Source organism: Diadema antillarum, unplaced genomic scaffold (assembly GCF_040938485.1).
Source record: "Diadema antillarum isolate AM-2024a unplaced genomic scaffold, OU_Dant_1.0 seq00000091_RagTag, whole genome shotgun sequence".
Taxonomy (NCBI): Eukaryota; Metazoa; Echinodermata; class Echinoidea; order Diadematoida; family Diadematidae; genus Diadema; species Diadema antillarum.
Window position 1 is genome coordinate 302642 of NW_027271181.1, and position 20278 is coordinate 322919.

The 20278-nt window shown below is 39.6% G+C and overlaps 1 protein-coding gene across 1 annotated transcript; it reads left to right on the plus strand.

The window, feature by feature from the left end:
• The first annotated feature begins 777 nt into the window (after positions 1-777).
• LOC139726599 (calpain-A-like) lies at positions 778-18303 on the plus strand. Its single transcript, XM_071637590.1, has 11 exons — positions 778-1242; positions 3011-3151; positions 5341-5472; positions 9169-9359; positions 10441-10612; positions 11305-11474; positions 14584-14661; positions 15855-15958; positions 16643-16771; positions 17659-17798; positions 18076-18303. The coding sequence occupies exons 1-11, from the start codon at positions 778-780 to the stop codon at positions 18301-18303; spliced, it is 1950 nt and encodes a 649-aa protein (XP_071493691.1).
• The last annotated feature ends 1975 nt before the right edge of the window (positions 18304-20278 follow it).

A 20278-nucleotide genomic window follows, 5' to 3' on the forward strand; every position in this document is an offset into this window, starting at 1 on the left:
TTGGGAACGTGTACACCATGCAGCGTGAAGATGAGCGTGTGTGTTCAACCAGACAGCTTGTTGCCTACTGTAGTTCATTTTACGGAGAGGTCCCCTGTTTCCTGCTTGTAAAAACCCCACCTTGCGTCATTAACGAATCCGCCAATCGCGTCTCGTCACCAGGGAAACCGATCGACCTCCAGCGATTTGCTACGGTATTGTCCGTGTAGTATTGCTCACCAAACGGTATGGATGCAGTGCAGTGGAGCGTATAGCAATCAACAGATCAAGAGTAAAAGGGACCACCGCACGAAGCAAACCTACGGCCAACATGTTCACCCACTGCACTGTACGTGGCTTATTATAATCCGAAACCGCAAAAGCCGTTCGCGGTGTACGGTGGATATCTTCGATGTGTTTTCACATTGAGCAGCAGCTCAACATGTTGATGCCCTAAGAAGCTGTGCGTGTACTTTCATGTTAAGCTGAATCCTTGTACACTGTTATGTCCGCCTTGTACAATATTTCTCTAGGAATTGAACAAAATGTGCCTGCTATTTTACGAAGGTAATGATAAGCTGATTGACATAATTACGCGTGGAATATGATCAGAGTTGATCGTGACAGTAGAGGCCGTAGAGGAGTAACGAGCGTTTTGGTCAGCAAACTCAAATAGATGTATTTTTGTTGTCAAGATGTGAACGACCCGATCGTGGATACTTCTATCATTCTTGGGATGATGTCGACATAGTATAACCAGGTCCAGGAGAGGAGGAGGAATTTCCAGACCAAAATACCATGGGATCGTCCTCCTCCCTGTGCGGAGGAGCCGATGCGTCCAGGGTCGTACACCCAACCCCTCGACGACCAAGACTGCGATCGAGAACGAGTCACGATCTCGGCAGTCGACCGCTGGCGCCGCCACCGTACGACAGGCACCCGCCGTCAACCCATGGCGGATACGTGCCGCCCAACAGCTATGCATATTCACATCACGCACCGCCCGTTATCACACCAAACGACCCGCCACCACCTTACGAGTCGCCCCAGAGGCAGCCGCCCACTCGTGTCATCGTCAATCGCGATGTCGCCACCGCGGTGCGGGCGAGACCAAACGTGGTCGATGAACCCGGCGATCTGTGGCTGGACTCTGAGCTGCCACCGCTGTCCATAGAGGATGACGATGAGGACTTCGACAATGGGGACGATGTTGAGGATTTTGACACGCCACCAGACGGTCATCTGGTTTTCGCCTCCTTTAAGGTAAACATCATACATGTAGATAATAGACAAAATGTATTACAGGCCCGTATATCGCTTTTATGGCACATGCGAAAAATGTGGTAACATGGCTTGCACACAAATCAACTTTTATGATAATTATTTCTACACATTCTGACAGATAATGGCCATAAATATTCTAGTATATTTCTCTCTAGACTTTTTTCTCACTCTGTATTCAATGAGTCATAATCAATCACAAATACAAGGTCCTATACACAAAGACGCATTTTACGTATTTGTGATATAGCCGATACGAATATAGTAGATATAGATACTTGCATTTATATGTATCTCATAATGTATGTACATATATTTTATTCATAAGTATTTCTCTAAACAATCTATTTTGATTGTGATTGTGATTCGTTTCGATCTGAGGAAAATTAGCTGAAAGAAGAGTCAAGTACAATGTATGTACTCACACACACACACACACACACACACACACACACACACACACACACGTTCTGGTAATGTACGTATAGAAAAATCGATGAAGCTGATATCATTTGATTGCAGCAATTTACATTTTTTTTTATTAAAGAAAATCTTTTTCCAACTCTGTCTCACGAAAGAGGAATCTGATCGAACTGCTGATATTTGTCCGTGAACAAAGACATAATATTTTGACCGAGCGAAAGACTTAGCATTAAAAATATTAGACAGAGTCAAATTGATGCAGACTCCCACGCAAAATGACGTAGTGATGCATCCAATTTTCTGATGTGATATGGTCATCACATACTGTATAGGTTCACTTGAAATTCGTTTCACATACAATGTGTAGATGTACCATAAATTACATGTAAATAGATGTGTAACTGCCCAATAGTCTATCTATTATTGATGAGTAGAGGTTTATGCACACAATGTATTTTTTTTTTCAATGTATGGATTGTGTGTTCGAATAGAAAAATACAAACCCGCATTATGATTTTTGTAAATCTATCCACTCATTTCCAAAGTGATTCTATTCAATGTTTAAAAATATATTTTCTAATGCGTTTTCAAACCTTGAATTCTTTTATTTACATCATCCTCTGTGGATTTTCCCAGCTTGTTGATAGTGACTCTGCTAATCAGGCTGACATCATCCAACTCTGGTATTACCATCCAATTTCAAATTGAGAATCACGCTGTATTCTCTTTGGAATGACCGAAACTAATAATAAGTAGGTCAAAGTACTGACCGTATAGACATATGAGTTTTGTTTTAAGAGTTGATATACAGAAGAGTTGAAAACTGTCTGGCCTTTCTTTTGCTTATTGTACTTTGCTTATTGAACCAGGTTCCACAAAGACATGTGTGCACACACCTCCAGACATACAGAACTCACAATACAGTACTTGAGATAATTGTAATTACACTTTTATCTCAACGTTTGGCTAAGAATCGAATGTAACCACAGGCTGCACTTATTAACTGCAATTAGTAAGTTGATATATCTGTACTGAATAGCAGTCGTCGGTAGACAGAGCTCTGACGATTTTCTCAAATTGCTGTTTATTATGTAGTAATGATGTTCATCATCATGATGATTCTGCTCTGATTTCGACAATATATCAAACATAAACATAATCTTACGAGTACACAATTTTACTATGCATATTTGTAATAAACATAAGGACAAACATATAACTAGGAAATAACAGAAATTGAAAGATGATCATAAAGACGGTAATGAATAGTAATGATAAAATTTGATAACAAAATTACTTCTATATTTGACTTCTTTGCATTTGGCAGAATTTCGAGACATTCTGCAACAACTTCGTATCGAGCAGGGGAAACCAGCTCTTTGAAGATCCTGACTTCAGAGCGGAGGCAGACTCCATCTACGCCGAGGGCTCGGGGGACGCCAGTGGCGTTCGATGGATGAGACCCCACGTAAGATTCTTTTTCTCATTTTTATCAATTTCCTTGAAAATAACAAGAACAGTAAAACCCGCTTTTATATCTTTTGTAGAAATGACCCCCAAGAAAAAATACTCAAAGACCACAAAAATAACTTGTAGTCTTCCTTTATCTATTTTCCGTTTTTATTTTTGTTTTTGCTTATCCATTCATTTATTTCCTTATTTATTCATTTCTTACACCGAGTACCACCTTCCGTGTAAACACTGTTGAATCAGATGGACCGTAGAATTTATGACATACATGTATGCTTTTAAAAATGAATGTCTCAAAGTTTTAAAACTGTCAAATTTTGCACATATTATGTGATAGATTTCTGTCAGAATGATGGAACTTACACAAATGAACAACATGACCATCCGAGGCCCTCAGAGCTGCTGCCGCCCCTTTCCCCTCCCCTCCCCCTCCCCTCCCCTCCCCTGCCCCTCCCCCTTCTCCGCTCCCCCCTCCCCAAAGCATTGTCATGCATTTGTCCATCTTTACATCTGGGTCAAGATGGACACGTTGAATGAAACAGCTTGTGTCTTTCGAGGAGGATCTGGACTCTAACGAATCTCCTGTTCATGAGTCCAGGAATCCCAAACCATACCACATTGAGTAAACCCACCAATATCACGAACAGACACGTGTTTATTTAACTAAAATGCCGGTGATGCTGAAAATCAAGTTTCAAGTTTCAAGTTTATTTAACCAATTCATTAAACATTTGACATTTTACAAAAGGATACAGCATTAAGAATAATGAATGGTTTGGGACCCCAAAAGAAGCAGAGCTTGTAAAAAAGGGGTCCCGGATAAACATATAAAACAAAGCAAAACATACTAAAGTTTTAAACATATTAACAAGAAGTATAATAGTAACATATTTACATAGGACAGATGCAACACAAGCACACACACACATACACGCGCACACACACACATTCAATCACACAAACACGTGTCACAAAAACTCTCATGCACATACATATAATTCACATGAAATTGCAGAAAGATACTTTCTATTTTACTATACTTTTAAATTCAGCTTCCCTGATCAAAATCGTCTTCACTAGCTTGTACTTGAGTGGTATCTGGGACAACCATTTTTTTTTTACATATGCTAGGAGAAGAAGGGTCTTCTACAGTTGTAGATACACGGTAACTAACTTAGGAACCAGTCCTGTCTGTTAACTATCTCATACAAAACGATAGGACTGTACCATATTTCAATCACGTATTTTGGCAATCCCGACGATAAAGCGTCTCGAGTAACAGTGATCGATGCACCGTTTTACATTTACTCCTGCGGCAATTGCTCCGGTCTTATTTTCTCCGAGGACGTATATATAGGGTTAGGGTTAGGTTTATGATATTGTTTTAGGTTGGTTATAAATTTGATGTGAGGATTAGGATTACGGTTAGCGTTATGTTTGTGGGTAGAACTCATGTTTGGCTTTAGAGTGTAGATATATCATTGAAGCACTTTGTCGCAGGAGCAAATGTCATGGAATCCCGTGGTATAGATGTTGGTGCACTTGACTAGCATGTAAGATAAGCCCTATACGTTGTACCTTAAATTCGAGTCCTGCCTGTGTGAGTCTTGACCTGATGAAAAGAATAAGGAAAATAAAGTAACAATAACTAAGAACATCGAGGCATAATATTATGCAGAATAGTTTTGATCTATTTCGATTCATTCGCTTTTCACTTTCTGCTCAATTGAAAGAAAATCCTCCCCTTCCACTATAGTTGCCTCGTAAAATGTCCTTCAACCTCCATCTACTTGGGAAGTGAGCTCGGATTGGATGGAGAAAACCATAGTGTGAGGTGTTATTTTGTTTCTTTTTTTTTTGTACGAAAATCTCCTGTCTAAAATAAGCTTCGAACTGGGCGAGGTTTGTAACAGAGACCTGCAATAACAAACTAACTCTCTTTCTCTCTGTCTATCATATTATCATTGACGTCTGAACAAGGGATGCTCCCCGTCACCTTTATTTTGCGACCCCATTGTTTTGAGGTCTCATTGCTTTTCCTCATTATGTCTAACGATGAATCTAACATTGCCATGGCAGCATAATTCAAGTGGCTGGACTCTCTTGGCACAGCCTACATTATTACTATGTCTTCCATGGCTTGCGTGTGTATGATTATGACGTTCATTCCCCCTTGGCTATCGACAGGAGCTATGTGACGAACCGGGACTGATTGTCGACGGGATAAGCCGGCGGGATGTCGTGCAGGGAGTCCTTGGAGACTGTTGGTTTCTCGCTCCGTTGTCTGCCATCGCAAAAGTGCCTCATCTCATAGAAAGAGTAAGATAACGAAGCCACATAATACTTAAAGGTCTAGTTTACCTTTGGGAGCAGTGATTTAAAAATGTTCAAGATATCACATTTGATACATATGTGTAGGTCAGTTGTATCACAAAACATCCTATACCATATAAAAGTTTTGCAATAAAGCCTAAAATATAAGGAGATATCGCTATTTTTCTCATTAAACCATAACTGTAGACGGTTTAATCTGGAAATATTTTTATTATAACTCTTGTTTACATTTTGTATATTTAACGATACTAACATCGATTATACTGGTTCAAATGTTTACATTGGTTGTTTCTACCCCTAACTCACATGTTAGAACTATATTTTAAAGCATTAATGCTGGATTTTTGTTTCATCTGCAAATGATAAATTATACCTTTCAATGCGCAGATGGTTAGCAGTTGTCTCGCCTATACGCGCGTATTCATTAGGATGAGTACTTCTTATGTAATCCTTTAAGAGGACTGCGCCAGCATCGTTTACTGTCCTCTGAGTTTGATGGTGATAGTGATAATGATAAAGATGATAACAATGATGGCGGAAACTATCGTGACATTATATTCGTGCTGCTGAAATAGTAATAATAATGATAATAAGCTACAATTTAAGAGTTGTTATAGGCGTATAGTCTCCAAAATCATCCAAAAAGAGGAAAGGGTGGATTATGCAGATCTATCTAATATTTACATTCATGTTTTCTTCCTTATATTAGTGCATGAGTGTGTAACATTGATGACATTTCAAGTGGGAATAAACTACAGTATATTTCGCACAAAGCCTGGACCATTATTTCTTTACCGAGATCAGCGCACGAAACGCACTCAAAGACGATGATTATCAAAATAATTATCAAACATAACTGGTATAACACTCACACGTTGCTGAGTCTTTGTGTTTCGAAATGATAACGATCCAAGGATACGTTCAATACAAATATGCACCTTCACATTAACATAAATGAATACAATAGTCCATTGGGCGGTTGATCAATTACGCAGGCATGAAATCATTGTGCGCACGTCTTGACTGTAACCATAGTGATTAGAAAGGGAACTAAAAGACCCAGACGATTTATTGAGAAATCTTGGAAAAAGAGAAATGGGCGGAGCAATTCTGTAAAAGAAATCATAGTCATTGTTAGCCGTTCTTTCAACGCACTACGAAATGAGGTATTTGCAATAATGTGTCCATGTAAGATATAGGAAACGGAGATCGCTGTTGGAACGCAATATTGTCTGTCAAACTATCAAGCTAGCATGGCCAGCACTCTAGATTTAGGCTTTGAGAAACAGACCTACGCCACTTGTTCTCGCATGAGAAGAAACCTAGCTCCCTTCTTCAGGTTGAATAATGACCAATGTAAAACATGCAAGGAATCTATACCCTCCGTCGTTCTGCACATAAAATGTCTGCTGGTTTCAGTATTATGCATTTCCTGTGATGATGTCAGTACATGTATTTTTAGCTCACCTGAGCCAAAGGCTCAAGTGAGCTATTGCGATCGCCCTTCGTCCGGCGTCCGTCGTCCGTCGTCCGTCGTCCGTCGTCCGTCGTCCGTCGTCCGTCGTCCGTCGTGCGTCGTGCGTAAACTTTTTACATTTTCATCTTCTTCTTGAAAACCCCATGACCGATTTTCATCAAACTTGGCAGGTAGCATCCCTAGGGGGTTAGGAACTCAATTTGTTAAAATGGGCACCATGCCCCACCCAGGGGGCCCCCAGGGGGGCCCAAACCCCCCAAACTTAAGGAATCTGTAAAAATCTTCTTCTCTAGAACCAGAAGTGATAGAGCTAAGTTAATACTATGAGTTAGTACATTGATGACTGTAGTTTCAAGTTTGTTCATGGCAGAATCAGGGGTGCCCCCCTTGGGACCCAGGGGAGGGGGGTGGGGAAGGGTTCTAATGGGGCCTAAATTGTACATTTTCATCTTCTTCTTGAGAACTCCATGACCCATTTTCACCAAACTTGGCAGGTAGCATCCCTAGGGGGTTAGGAACTCCATTTGTTAAAATGGGCACCATGACCCACCCAGGGGGCCCCCAGGGGGCCCAAACCCCCCAAAATTAAGGAATCCGCAAAAATCTTCTTCTCTAGAACCAGAAGTGATAGAGCTAGGTTAATACTATGAGTTAGCACATTGATGACTGTAGTTTCAAGTTTGTTCATGGCAGAATCAGGGGTGCCCCCCTTGGGACCCAGGGGGGGGGGGTGAGGAGGGGTCCTAATGGGGCCTAAATTGTACATTTTTATCTTCTTCTTGAGAACCCCATGACCCATTTTCACCAAACTTGGCAGGTAGCATCCCTAGGGGGTTAGGATCTCAATTTGTTAAAATGGGCACCATGCCCCACCCAGGGGGCCCCCAGGGGGCCCACAGGGGGCCCAAACCCCCCAAATGAAGGAATCTTTAAAAATCTTCTCTAGAATCAGAAGTTATAGAGCTGAGATAATACTATGAGTGAGTACATTAATGACTGTAGTTTCAAGTTTGTTCATAGGAGATCCAGGGGTGCCCCTCTTGGGGGTAGGGGGGGGGGTGGTTGGAAGGGTCCAAATGGGGGCCTGAATTGTACATTTTCATCTTCTTCCTGAAAACCTCATGATGGATTTTTGTCAAACTTGGCAGGTAGCATCCCTAGGTGGTCAGGATCTCAATTTATCAAACTGGGCACCATGCCCCACCCAGAGGGCCCCAGGGGGCCCCAATTCCCCCAAATTAAGGAATCTTGAAAAAATTGGGCCCTTATTGTACATTTTCATCTTCCACTTGAGAATGCCTCGTCAAATTTTGGTAGAGCTGTGAATAATTTAGATTAGTGACTGCGTGAAAGGTGAACTTGCGATACTCAGGTGAGCGCTAGACCCGCGGGTCTCTTGTCTTTTTTCTTGGAGTAGATGTAGGCTCTATGTTTAGTTTAATTTATGAATTACATTGTAATTTGTACGTGTATTTATTGTCCTCGTTTATTCGTCGTCAACACTAATGCCAACTAAAAAACAAAATAATGCAGTTATTGTATTCAACTGACTGCATGGCTGCATCTTAAACTTCAATACATAATAAGCCAGCTCGGAGTTAGCTCATGGGCACATTGGTCCGAATGACCTTTCTTTTTTCTCAGTCTGTTAAAGGGCTCTTCACTCGTTTTCAGAGCGACATAATGCATAAGCTTCACGTAACAATTTATGGTATTCATCAATCCTGCTTAAACAAAGAATGAACTTGCATAGACCAGATGACCAGAATGATCCGTCAATTAACACTTGGGAAAGCATCCATTTCATTATCTTACATTGAATGTAAGAACAACCTCTTTCTATCGATATTGCCAAATACCACTTTTGCTGTCAGGTGGATGTGCTGGCAAGCAGCATTTATAAGGATTACATGAACAATCATTATTCATAATAATACACCACAGACGCTTATCCCAGTGACTTTAAAAACCAACGTGCGTGTTGGTCCGAATGATCTTTTTTCTGCTCATGCGCAGAGTGGAACTGCGAACTGGCTTATTAATCAATTGCACTCTGACGCTGGGTATTCCGTGTGATAATTACATGGGGGGGGGGGATAGTATTATTCAGAAGTGAAGGATTAATCTGGACACGATCCCTCGCACAGTGCAAAGTTTAATTTCAATGAAACATGAAGAACTGCAAATCATCTCTGTATGCACAGGTGGTGCCTTTGGGTCAGTCTTTTGACGAGGGCTACACGGGAATGTTCCGCTTCCGGTTCTGGCGATTCGGTCGCTGGGTCAGCGTGGTCGTCGACGATCGTCTCCCGACTCGAAACGGACGACTGATCTTCGCCCGGTCCAGTGATCCCGACGAGTTCTGGCCGTCCCTGGTCGAAAAGGCCTATGCAAAGTGAGTTTGTAATTCCACTTTCTTCCACGTTCCCTTTAAACAACAACAACCAACATGAAAAAAATCCATCCCAGAAGGAATACACTTGTGAAAGCAACAACAACAACAAAACAGCACAACAACAAAAACAACAACAACAGCAAAATCAAAAACAACAACAGCAGCAGCAGCAACTACAACAACAAAAACAACAACAAAAACAACAACAACAGCAACAACAACAACTCTTGAGAGTAAAAGATCTTGCTTCATTTATTCATTGCAAAGTGGTCCCTCCTAACATCCAACTGGACCCCATGACAGAAGACCAGTAATTGCAGCTGAATACAGACTATCCAGCCGTCTTCTCAGATGGAAATGAAAAAACAAAAACAACAGTAACCCACACTGGGGCCGCATCGTCATAATTGGAAGTAAATTGTATTTCATTGTGCAAACAGCCATCCTCGTGCGCGGATGCGTGAATGATCCTGTCCGTCCTTATATCGATCTTTGTCCGATAGATAGGTCACGTCGCGTACCGAACCCGGATGCGAATAATTGCGACCTAATCATTTTCATTAGAATTGTTTACTTTAGTATTTATATAGGGACGACGGACTTTCGTCGCAGCTCGCGCACACATTCTCTGTTGGCAGGGATGATGTCTGTTCCATCCAGGGTTCGTCCGTTACCATGACAGCATTGAAAGATGAACGTCGCCTATGTGATGCGTAGTAATTACTACGGATAAGCAAGAGCAAATTTTGCATCTTTCGAAAAATGGATAATAATGATGATTATGGTAAAGTCATAATCGAATGAAAGAAGGCTTTAATGTGATCTAAGTGTCACCAAGATTAGATGAAATATATTTCAATATTAACGGATGATATCTTCGTTTGTTTGTTTGTTTGTTGTTTTCTTCTTCCGGATTGCAAATTCAGAGTTGCAGTGAGTGTATGATGTAGACAAAATGCTTCACGTGGATAAAATGATTTCTAACTATAAACCTCGACTTTGGGCAGGGGCTCTGACGGATATATATGATTTATATTAAGTGATTGACTGGGGGAAAATCTACATATATCTTCTGGTACAGATTACATGGGAGTTACAGTGGGTTGGCCGGCGGTATGGCGGCGGATTCCTTTGTCGATCTGACGGGAGGACTGGCGGAGGTCTACGACTTGAACGAGACTACCGCTGACGACCTGTACGGCATCCTGTACCGTGGTACACGTTCCGGGGCCTTCATGTGTTGTTCCAGAAAGGTAGATATATAATATTTTGAACACATGGCATAAATGTTTGTCCACAGATATTGGACCTAGTCCCTATTTTCACATTCGTGCTCTGATTGAGGAAATGAAATGGGCCCATTGTAGCTTAAACCATGTCTTTAACATTATTTTATTGTTATTAATTTTTTTTAGAAATTGAATTCAGTTGACATTGCCGAACAGACTGTCATTATACTGATACAGTTTCTTCGTGTTTTAAAAAAAACCGTGGTGTTATGTATGAATTGATTTCATGGAGTGAAATAAAAGGAGTTCAATTTGCAAATCAGATTCCAAACATCACACAAATCAATTTGTATCAACGCTGCATATAGGAGTAGATTCTCTTGATTGTGAATAATGCAACATCGAATTTCTCTCTTTCCTGGACCATGTATAATTATGTGAACCTCTGTTTTCAATGTTTTTTCTTGTTTTGTGAATTTATATTCTGTATCTTTTTATGTTGTTTTATATGCTGTAAACTAATGTACGGACTCACTGAAAAACAACCCTGAGGCTGATATTCGTTTTTTAAACCGTATTGAAAGCAAGCAAGCAAGCAAGCAAGTAAGCAAACAAGCAAGCAAACAAGCAAACAAACAAACAAACAAACAAACAAACAACCCTTCAACGAAAATAACATCATATTGAATTGCGCTGCTTCTGTTTACCGCACACAGGGAGATTGGCGAGCAAACGAGACAAACAACCTGGGTATCGTGACCGGGCACTCGTACTCCATCCACCGGGTACAAACCGGGATGCTAAAGGGTGGCAACACGGTCAGGCTGGTGCAGATCAGGAATCCATGGGCCAACTCCACCGAGTGGAAAGGGAAGTGGAGCGACAGGTGGGTTGAACAGGTTCTTCTTCTACTTCCTCGTCTCCTCCTTCTCCATCATCATCATCATCACCACCACCACCACCCACCACCATTATCACCACCATACACCACCATCATCGTCATCATCCTCAATATAATTATGCTTTTCTACTTCTAATAATTATTCTTCTCTACTTCTTTTTCTTTTATAATCCACTTCTTCTTCATCTACTTTCTCATCTCCTCCTCCATCATCATCATCATCACCGACACCACCACCATCATCATTACCACCATACACCATGCACCATCATCGTCATCATCCTCAATATATTCTTCTCTTACTTCTTTTTCTTTCTTTTCTATTTCTTCTTTATCTGCTTCCTCCTATCCTCCATAATCATCATCATCACCACCACCACCACCATCATCATTACCACCATACACCACCATCATTGTCATCATTCTCAATATGTTCTTATCTTATACTTATTTTCCTTTCTTTTCTATTTCTTTCTTTGTCTACTTCCTCCATCATCATCATCACCATCATCATCACCATCATTATCATCATCATCATCATCATCACCACCACCATCATCATTACCACCATACACCACCATCATTGTCATCATTCTCAATATGTTCTTCTCTTATACTTATTTTCCTTTCTTTTCTATTTCTTTCTTTATCTACTTCCTCCACCATCATCATCACCGTCATCATCATCATCATCATCATCATCATCATCATCATCATTATCATCCTCAATAATTCTTCTTCTCTGCTTCTTGTCCTTTCTCTTCTACTTCTTCTTCATCTTTTCCTCCTCATCCTCTTCATCATAATAAAATCATTCTCATTTTCCCGTTTCTCTACCAGCATCTCCGTCACAGCATTTCATCTTATTATTTTTCTTATCACCTTTTCCTCTTTTTTTATTACCATCTTCTTCATCATCCTGTAAATAATCTTATTTCCCTACCCCCTCCTCTTCTTATACTCTTAAGAGTCTATCTTCTATAGTCTATTTCATTTGTTAACTTTGTCATTGTTTCACGCCATCACGTCCAAGATGACCCAAAAAAAAAAAATGTATACAATTTTCAGGGACGTGAACTGTAAACAAAGTTATAATATCGATTCTGTCCTCGTTTATAAAATTATGTCTTTTCACTTCATGTGTCCTTTTACGATTATGCCCTTTAGCCAAACATTCCATTCTTATTCATAAGACACAACACCCCCCCCCCCCCCCCAACACACACACCGCCACCACCACCGATCTAATATTTAGACTCAATCGCTGATCATTATCTCCGTCACCATCTTTGGTGCTGCGGGACTCAGACGTATTCGATTTGTCAGCTATATATCATGCCTGCCCTTTCGCTATCATAATATCCTTCGTTGCCAAGACAAATGCGAAGGACGCAACGCGATGCGAAATAATTTGACAACGTCTTTACTGCATAGAGTGATGGCATAAATGACAAAAGGAGAGTCAATATTGACGGGGAACGATTCAACATCGCCCGATTTCCTTTTGGTTTACCTTGTCTCTGCAAACTCGGGCCATACTCCGAGAAATATTGAGCAAACTTCTATCCTTATTCCATTCACGCAAGTGAGCAATGTGTCGAAACGAGCACTGCAAGTATGGATTTCATGTGTCATGTTATTTGTTCAGAGCACGGCACAGACCCTGATGGGGTTTGAAATGTAGTGAAAAGTAAGTACGTTTGTGAACAAAAAATATCAAATCTTCCTGTCAATTTTGTTTGGAATTTAGGAGGATGATATTGCACGAGTGTTAGATGACTGCTCCATAAAGCAGGAGTTTTTGGGGAGACGAATGTGCTTTATGATATAGAACATGGTAGCCATGCATACTTGCCTCATAATGCATGCGTAATTATATGCTTATTCCTATATATGGTATGCTAAACTAGACAGAATTATAGTCGTAAAACTATAATCACAAAGTATAGGGATGGAGAGTTAAAATGCAACATATTCAATCAGTCACTGTAAGTTTAACAGTATCTTGGGTTCAAAGAATATTACATGAAGACAATGTGGGTATTTATATATTGGAATATTTATATATTATTACAATATGAAAGTTGTAGGTTGGGTTTTGTTTTGGCGGTGTAAGCTTATGGCAAATGTGATCAGATAGATAAAAGTAAATGAAATTTCATTCTTGTAAAACCTACTTCTTAATGGAGTAAAATTTATTTTGTATTGAAATATGCTCTATCGACTATATAACTTGAAATATTTTCAGTGCAAATTATTATATAATATTTTTGATGTGAATAAGTGTTTTAAGCTGGTTGGTATATGTAACTCTGTTCTTTGTTCCTTTTTGTCACACGCTTGTGAATCAATTTAGCATTTAATTTAGGAATGTCCAATAACAGAAACAACACTTTTGCTTGAGTTCAAAGTACTTCAAACATTATACTCTTTGTACTCGAACCAAATTAACTCATGGCGATTTTGTTTTTGATGTATTTAAAGGTAATTTCCGCCCCTTTAATTTTGTTTCTTTATATGCAAAATACTATAATTTTAGTTGTAAACTTTGGAACTGTAAGTTGTCTTGGATTTCCTTTCAAAAATGTTAAAATATCATTTTGAATAAAAAATGAATACGGGTGAAACAATAAAATCACGTGATAACGTTGATAAAATATCACGTTGTACAATTACACGTATGAATATATGTTTTGTTGAAGCTCTCATTGTACATATTTTTGCCAACATTGTATCTTTATAATTTTATTTTACATGCTCATTTTGAGATATGCTAATAATTTTTTCCTACAGGGAAAAAAGTGTATTTACTTAATCAAAACGATATCGATGACATATTAGTATTCCAAAGACTTGAGATGTTTTTACTGTCATGTTTGTCAATGTTTAAAATACTTTAATCTATCTTAGCTCAGATTGGACAGACAAGCGAGCTTAACACAGTGGCCTCCAAACTTAAAGTAGTTCAAATATTTATGTTTATTTTCGTGAGTCTCTAAGCCAGGAAAAAAGGAAGAGATTTCCAAGGCAGGTCGTTGACCGTAACTATTCTAAGCTTTACTTTATTTATTTCCTCCTTCTTTCTCCCTTGTAGCTCAACACTCTGGAAAAATGTACTGAACAGAGAGGATTTTGAAGATGATACGCAGTCCATCTCCGATGGGGAATTCTGGTAAGATGCTTTCTTCGTTGACAGACGAGTTTACTCTCGTTTACCCATATCTTTTGCTGTTGTTGTTTCTTCTCTGAATGAGTAAAGTGTCTCGGCAGGTATTACTATGCGCGTCATGAGTATCAAACTAAATTGAACGGCTTTTCAGCTTTACTGTCGGGGCAGCTTGTAGGCCCTACATCTCTCGTTACCATGACAATCTTTCCTCTAAAATTAGAAGAAAAAAAAATGAACGTCAACGTCCCTAAGGGAGGAGAACAGAACATATTTTTTTTTCCGTCTGATTTCTTTAATGCTAGAATGTAGCTTTTTGTTCCTCCACAGGAAAGAAACCGCTGATGTCATGGTAGATTGAAATAGACTGAATAGATTGCACACTAAATAAAGACAAAAAAATGTTCCAAAGCGTTGATTCATATAAATTCCTGAATAGACTACAATTCCTCCATTCTTCTTTCTCAAAGGAAGCTTCTACTGTACGTCACATCAAATTACATCGCATGTTCATATAGTTGGTTACTTGCAAGCGCTCATGGGGTATGTTCAAAAGGCGAATGAAAACTGAAGTTATCATAGTCAGAGTAAAGGGATTTCTATGGCTTAGACGGTAATCACAGTGATAGGTTTTATATGAGTTTGTTCAAGAATTAGATACAGATATAGTGGGGATGGGAGTGTGTGTGTATATATGGGGGTTAAGTTAGAGGGGACGTGTATTTTTTTTTTTAATAATTCTTCATTTGGGTAATGGTCTTTTGTTAAGTGTTCCTTTGTTTGTCATTATTCAGTACCTGAGTTAGTAATTGGTATGTTTCTTTTATTTTTCTCACATTTTTTTTTGTATCTTGTCAATTTGTCAATGGAAATGCAATATCGTATTTTTGTAGCTTTATATTTCTGTCTTGCCTATATTGTGTCTTGCCTAGTAGTCTATTAGTTTGTATATAGGTTTTATGTAGTTGTTTCAGTTTGTATTTTATCGATCACTATATTTATTTTTATTGCACAAACTATATATGTAGTGAAGAACAGTTGCTGATGTCAGTACGATGGATAACCCCCCCCCCCCAACAAAAAAAAAGAATGCATGAATGATTGCTTGAGTGAATGAATGAATGTGTAAGACGACGGGTCAAATAACACATATTTATTACCCTTCTATATTCTACATCTATATTCATCCACACTACAAGGATGTCGTACACGGACTTCGTTGGCGAATTCACGAAAATCGTTATTAGTACTGTCGGTCCGGACTTCGATGGTGACGGCATCCCCGATGTCGTCAATGACACGGGTAGGTCTATCTGTCTTCTATGAAAGAATGATGATGATGCTGATGATAAAAAATAGCAGTACATGTAGTAATGATAATAGTTGTAATGCTATTAATGATAATAGCGATTATTACGGTGATGAAAAATGATAGTAATGATTCTGATAACACTGATGAAAACAAAAAAGATAATTATGTAGTACTAGTATATAGATACTGCTACTATTCTACTATTTATGAGGGTGATACGATCTGATGATCTTGTTTTACCCAAGTCAGCCTCCGGAGTTCTCCGAGATCGAGTCACTCCAATTATGGTCATTACCCAACAATTACAACGTAACCACGTACGTGACTCTCTATAAACACCTATCAAACACGATGCATACGAACAGAAATCAGACGGGTCTCTCGATCTAAAATAATCATAATATTAAAACGAATTAATGGTGCTTATTATATGCCATAGAAACCAATGCCAAAGACGTGACGTGGAAGCTATCAGTAGTTGTGTGTCATTACTTAAAAGTCATTAAATACCCTCCATCAGTGCAGATTAAATATCTGAACAACCCTCACCCCAAGATCTCATTGGGGACGTGATTGCAATGATTACGTGAATACCGACCGCAAAATTATGTGTAATCCTAATGAGTTCATACAGTTACCTACGTCATCCTTTGCCCCCTTCTGTCCATTTCACAGCGCGCGGTTTTCATCTGGTGACCCGCAACGGGAGCTGGATGCGGGGCGTGAACGCGGGAGGATGCCAGAACTACATCCAGCAAGGCTTCCACACCAATCCACAGATCATGATCACGTTGCTCGAGCCAGGTAACCATGGCAACGACCGCTCCAGGGAGAGCTGGTCATGAATCGATGAAAATAAGGGAAGGAGGGGTATATATTTAGCAGGGGTGTGGGAATTTCTGCCGGCATAATTTATGATAATGCGCACCAGTCCTTATACCCTCCGCGCAATGAGTGTTCAGGGTAGATAGTGAACGGCTACATTATTGATTTATTTTTATGATGTGAATGAGGTTTTCTGGCAACAGGTGGCAATTAGAATTGTCTTATTTGTGATGTAGTCTTCCCTCCCACTGGAAAGGGGAAGGACGTTCAATCAAGACCTTGCGTATCCTCCATGTTTTCCTCTCACACACCAGAGGCTGAAATGCCACGGCAAATTTAGTACGACAGCAGCCATAGCAGAACCGAAATGGGAATGTATGGGTCACTGTGATTATCGCAGTTAACATCGTGACGTATATACATGTATCGTTGTGATGATTATGATTACGATTACGATTATAATTATGATTATGATTATAATCATGATCAGTTTATGAGCCTTGTGTAACCAGCTGCTATTTTTAAAGTCATGAGTCAGATAACAGATTTGATAGCGTCCGGCACAGTAAGGAGAAATCAACCTTATTCAAAATCAGCTTCTTTTTCCAATTATCCTCAAACTCATGGCGTCTTCTGGTTTTCCTTGAATGGGAAGGAAAGAGGAAAAAACCAAGAAACAAATCAATAACAAAACCGTCATCCCAATCAGAAGCAGGCTCGAATTATATCTTGCATACGATTTTAATTTCTATCGCAAGCCAAAGAATACCACAAGTAACCACCATAAACCAATTTGTACATTTTCAGTACCTTATTCGACATAGATCATAATAATAATCAAAACATCGATATTTCGCCCTCTATAGACGAATGGACGCCAGACCGGGGCACATCGTCTCACACGAGAGGAAGTTGTTCACTCATCATCACGCTTCTACAGGAGTACAGACGGGTTCGCAACAAGCATCGCGCCAAGAAGCACCAAATCGGTTATGTAGTTTACAAGGTATGAGATGACGTAGTTGTATAGTTCGTGCGAATTTAACCGTTAAAAGCTTCATGGTCCTATTCGATGCCAATGTCTCCGATACAGTGTGAAGTGGAATCGTGGAAACTATATAAACGTTATCAATCATTATCATTATAGGTAATGTTTTTGTGTTAATTTTGTATCTTGGTTGGATAATGGGAAATCGACTAATGTTTAACTAATCGTTAAACAATTGGGTTGTTTTCTTTTGAAGATGTAATACACTTCTTTTTTTTTCTGATGTACACCGTAGGTTGAGAGCACTGATCGAGCGCTGACCAAGAACGATCTGATGTACATGCAACCCGTCGGATCGTCGTCGCTCTACATCAACCATCGCGAGGTGCTGGGCCGATTCAATCTCCATCCGGGTCATTATTGCGTCATCCCGTCCACTTTCAAACCGAACATTTCCCTCCGCTTCATGACGCGCATTTTTACGGAGAAGCCGATTTTGTGTTCCGCGCTGCAGACGGGCTAAACGGCACCCAAAACAAAACAATGAAAATGAAAAAGAACCTGTGGCGTTGGAACTTATTGTAGGTCCTGCCATTTTGCACCGTATTTTCTTGAAGATTTGTGCTTATAAGTGCCTGATGAGTAATTCGTAGAAAACATAAGTGTGATCGTAGACGTCGCATTTTGGCAGCAAAATGTCAGATGATGTTTTGCTTTATGACACTCTTGTCGCGCTGTTGACGACGAATGTGTTTACCTTATACGTGTTATAGAACTCACAAAAGAGGCTGCTTTGCTTTGAGTTTCACTCGTGTTGTTAACTTTGTGGTGACCACCCTATGCCCACTGGAGTTTTGTTGATACATAATTGCAATTATTATGATTATTATGATGGACATAAATGATGTACATATCCAAGCGACAATGAACTTGCTAATCTTTGATGGAATCCAATGGAGGTTATGGGAATCGGATACAACAGTGTACATTGTATTTGTTTGCTGTCACAGTACTTGTCGAAGGTGGTCTTGAGATAGCTATACGTAAAACTGAGACCAGTCGTAGATAGTCGTAGTCGTAAATAAGTGGAAATGTATAACAAGAACTGAAATCATGACTCAACCACACAGGGGAACACATCGAGGCAATGTGAAATTCAGCTACCTCCGTGGAAAAAGAATCTCCCGTTCTGATGAGATGGGTCAGCGATGCTCTGCTTCTGAGAAAACACCAGAAAAGACGTTTGAAGCCACCCGACTATATGCTATACGTGGTCCCAACGTCCAAGCAACGTCCAGAAGAGTCGCTTTTGCAGTACTGCTGTCAGTATGATTGGACAGTGCATTGATGATAATATTATTATGGATGTACACTGAAAGCTACGGCGCTGTACACATCCATCACAGGGAATTAATCAACATGCTGGCGAGCACAACGATCGATCACTCATATAAAGAAGGAGCGTTTGTCAGCCAAGCCGTGCAGAGCTGTATGCTCTGCACAAATCAGTAACAATAATATGTTTTCTGTTTATGTGTTTAACTCTTCATACAAAACCGAACCAGTGTGAGCATCTAGTTATGACTAGAAATGAGTGGTATGTCTGTTACGAAAAAAAAAAATGTTTCGAATTGAAGAGTTTGTTCGCAAAAACCGATAAGTCCACTTTTGAAGATTTTGAAGTACGGTCTCTATCATAAAGTACAAAATAATACCTTTTAAATGATGTATTGGTCACTACATATAAAGGTACATTTTTGAAGTTATGGTCAAAAGAACCAAGAATTTTCTTATTATTCTCCTTATTTTTCTTGACCTTTAACCGCAAATATCTTCATTTGGCAAATATGGACTTATCGGTTTTTGCGAACAAACTCTTCAATTACTTAGTGATAATCATGTGTTTCACATCTATTAAATAAAAAAGATTCGACGTCCGATTTTACTGATTCCGTCCATCTAAGGAGAAATTCGGTTGAAATGCCATTCGTGAGTTAATGCGTTGAGACGAGGGTCTCATATTCTGAAAGTTTGGAATTCCAGAGTTTTGGCTATGTGGTCTTAAAAGAACATACTAGAGTATTTTTTTTTTTCGGCTGACAAACGCTACCTGTTCCGTTCGGACTGTGAAACTGTTCTCAATTCTGTCCACTGGTTATTAATAACCGACGATTTGTCATAGGTCCACCCTCAATATGTATTTTCAGAATACGTAGTCTGGAAAATGTGCCTTCGGATTCACAAACTGCTACAAATCGTTATTCATCATTATCGTACATGTCTTTCACGCGTTTTTATTTGTTTGTTTGTTTGTTTGTTTGTTTGTTTATGAAGGTTCCCGGGCCAACTCTGTCTTAGCACGAGAGAGAAGGAGAGAGAGAGAGAGAGAGAGAGAGAGAGAGATGGAGAAAGAGGAGTGTCAGGCGAAATGGCCACGGTATTTGCTGTAAAGTCATGTTCCCGTGTCTCTTTCTCTCTCTCTTTTTGTCACTCCTGAT

Excerpts from the sequence above, each read along its gene's own strand:
- LOC139726599 (XM_071637590.1), top strand. The coding sequence starts at position 778 with ATGGGATCGTCCTCCTCCCTGTGCGGAGGAGCCGATGCGTCCAGGGTC. Across the intron at positions 10,613-11,304 it reads TCATGTGTTGTTCCAGAAAG|GGAGATTGGCGAGCAAACGA; the intron begins GTAGATATATAA and ends TACCGCACACAG. Across the intron at positions 15,959-16,642 it reads CGATGTCGTCAATGACACGG|CGCGCGGTTTTCATCTGGTG; the intron begins GTAGGTCTATCT and ends TCCATTTCACAG.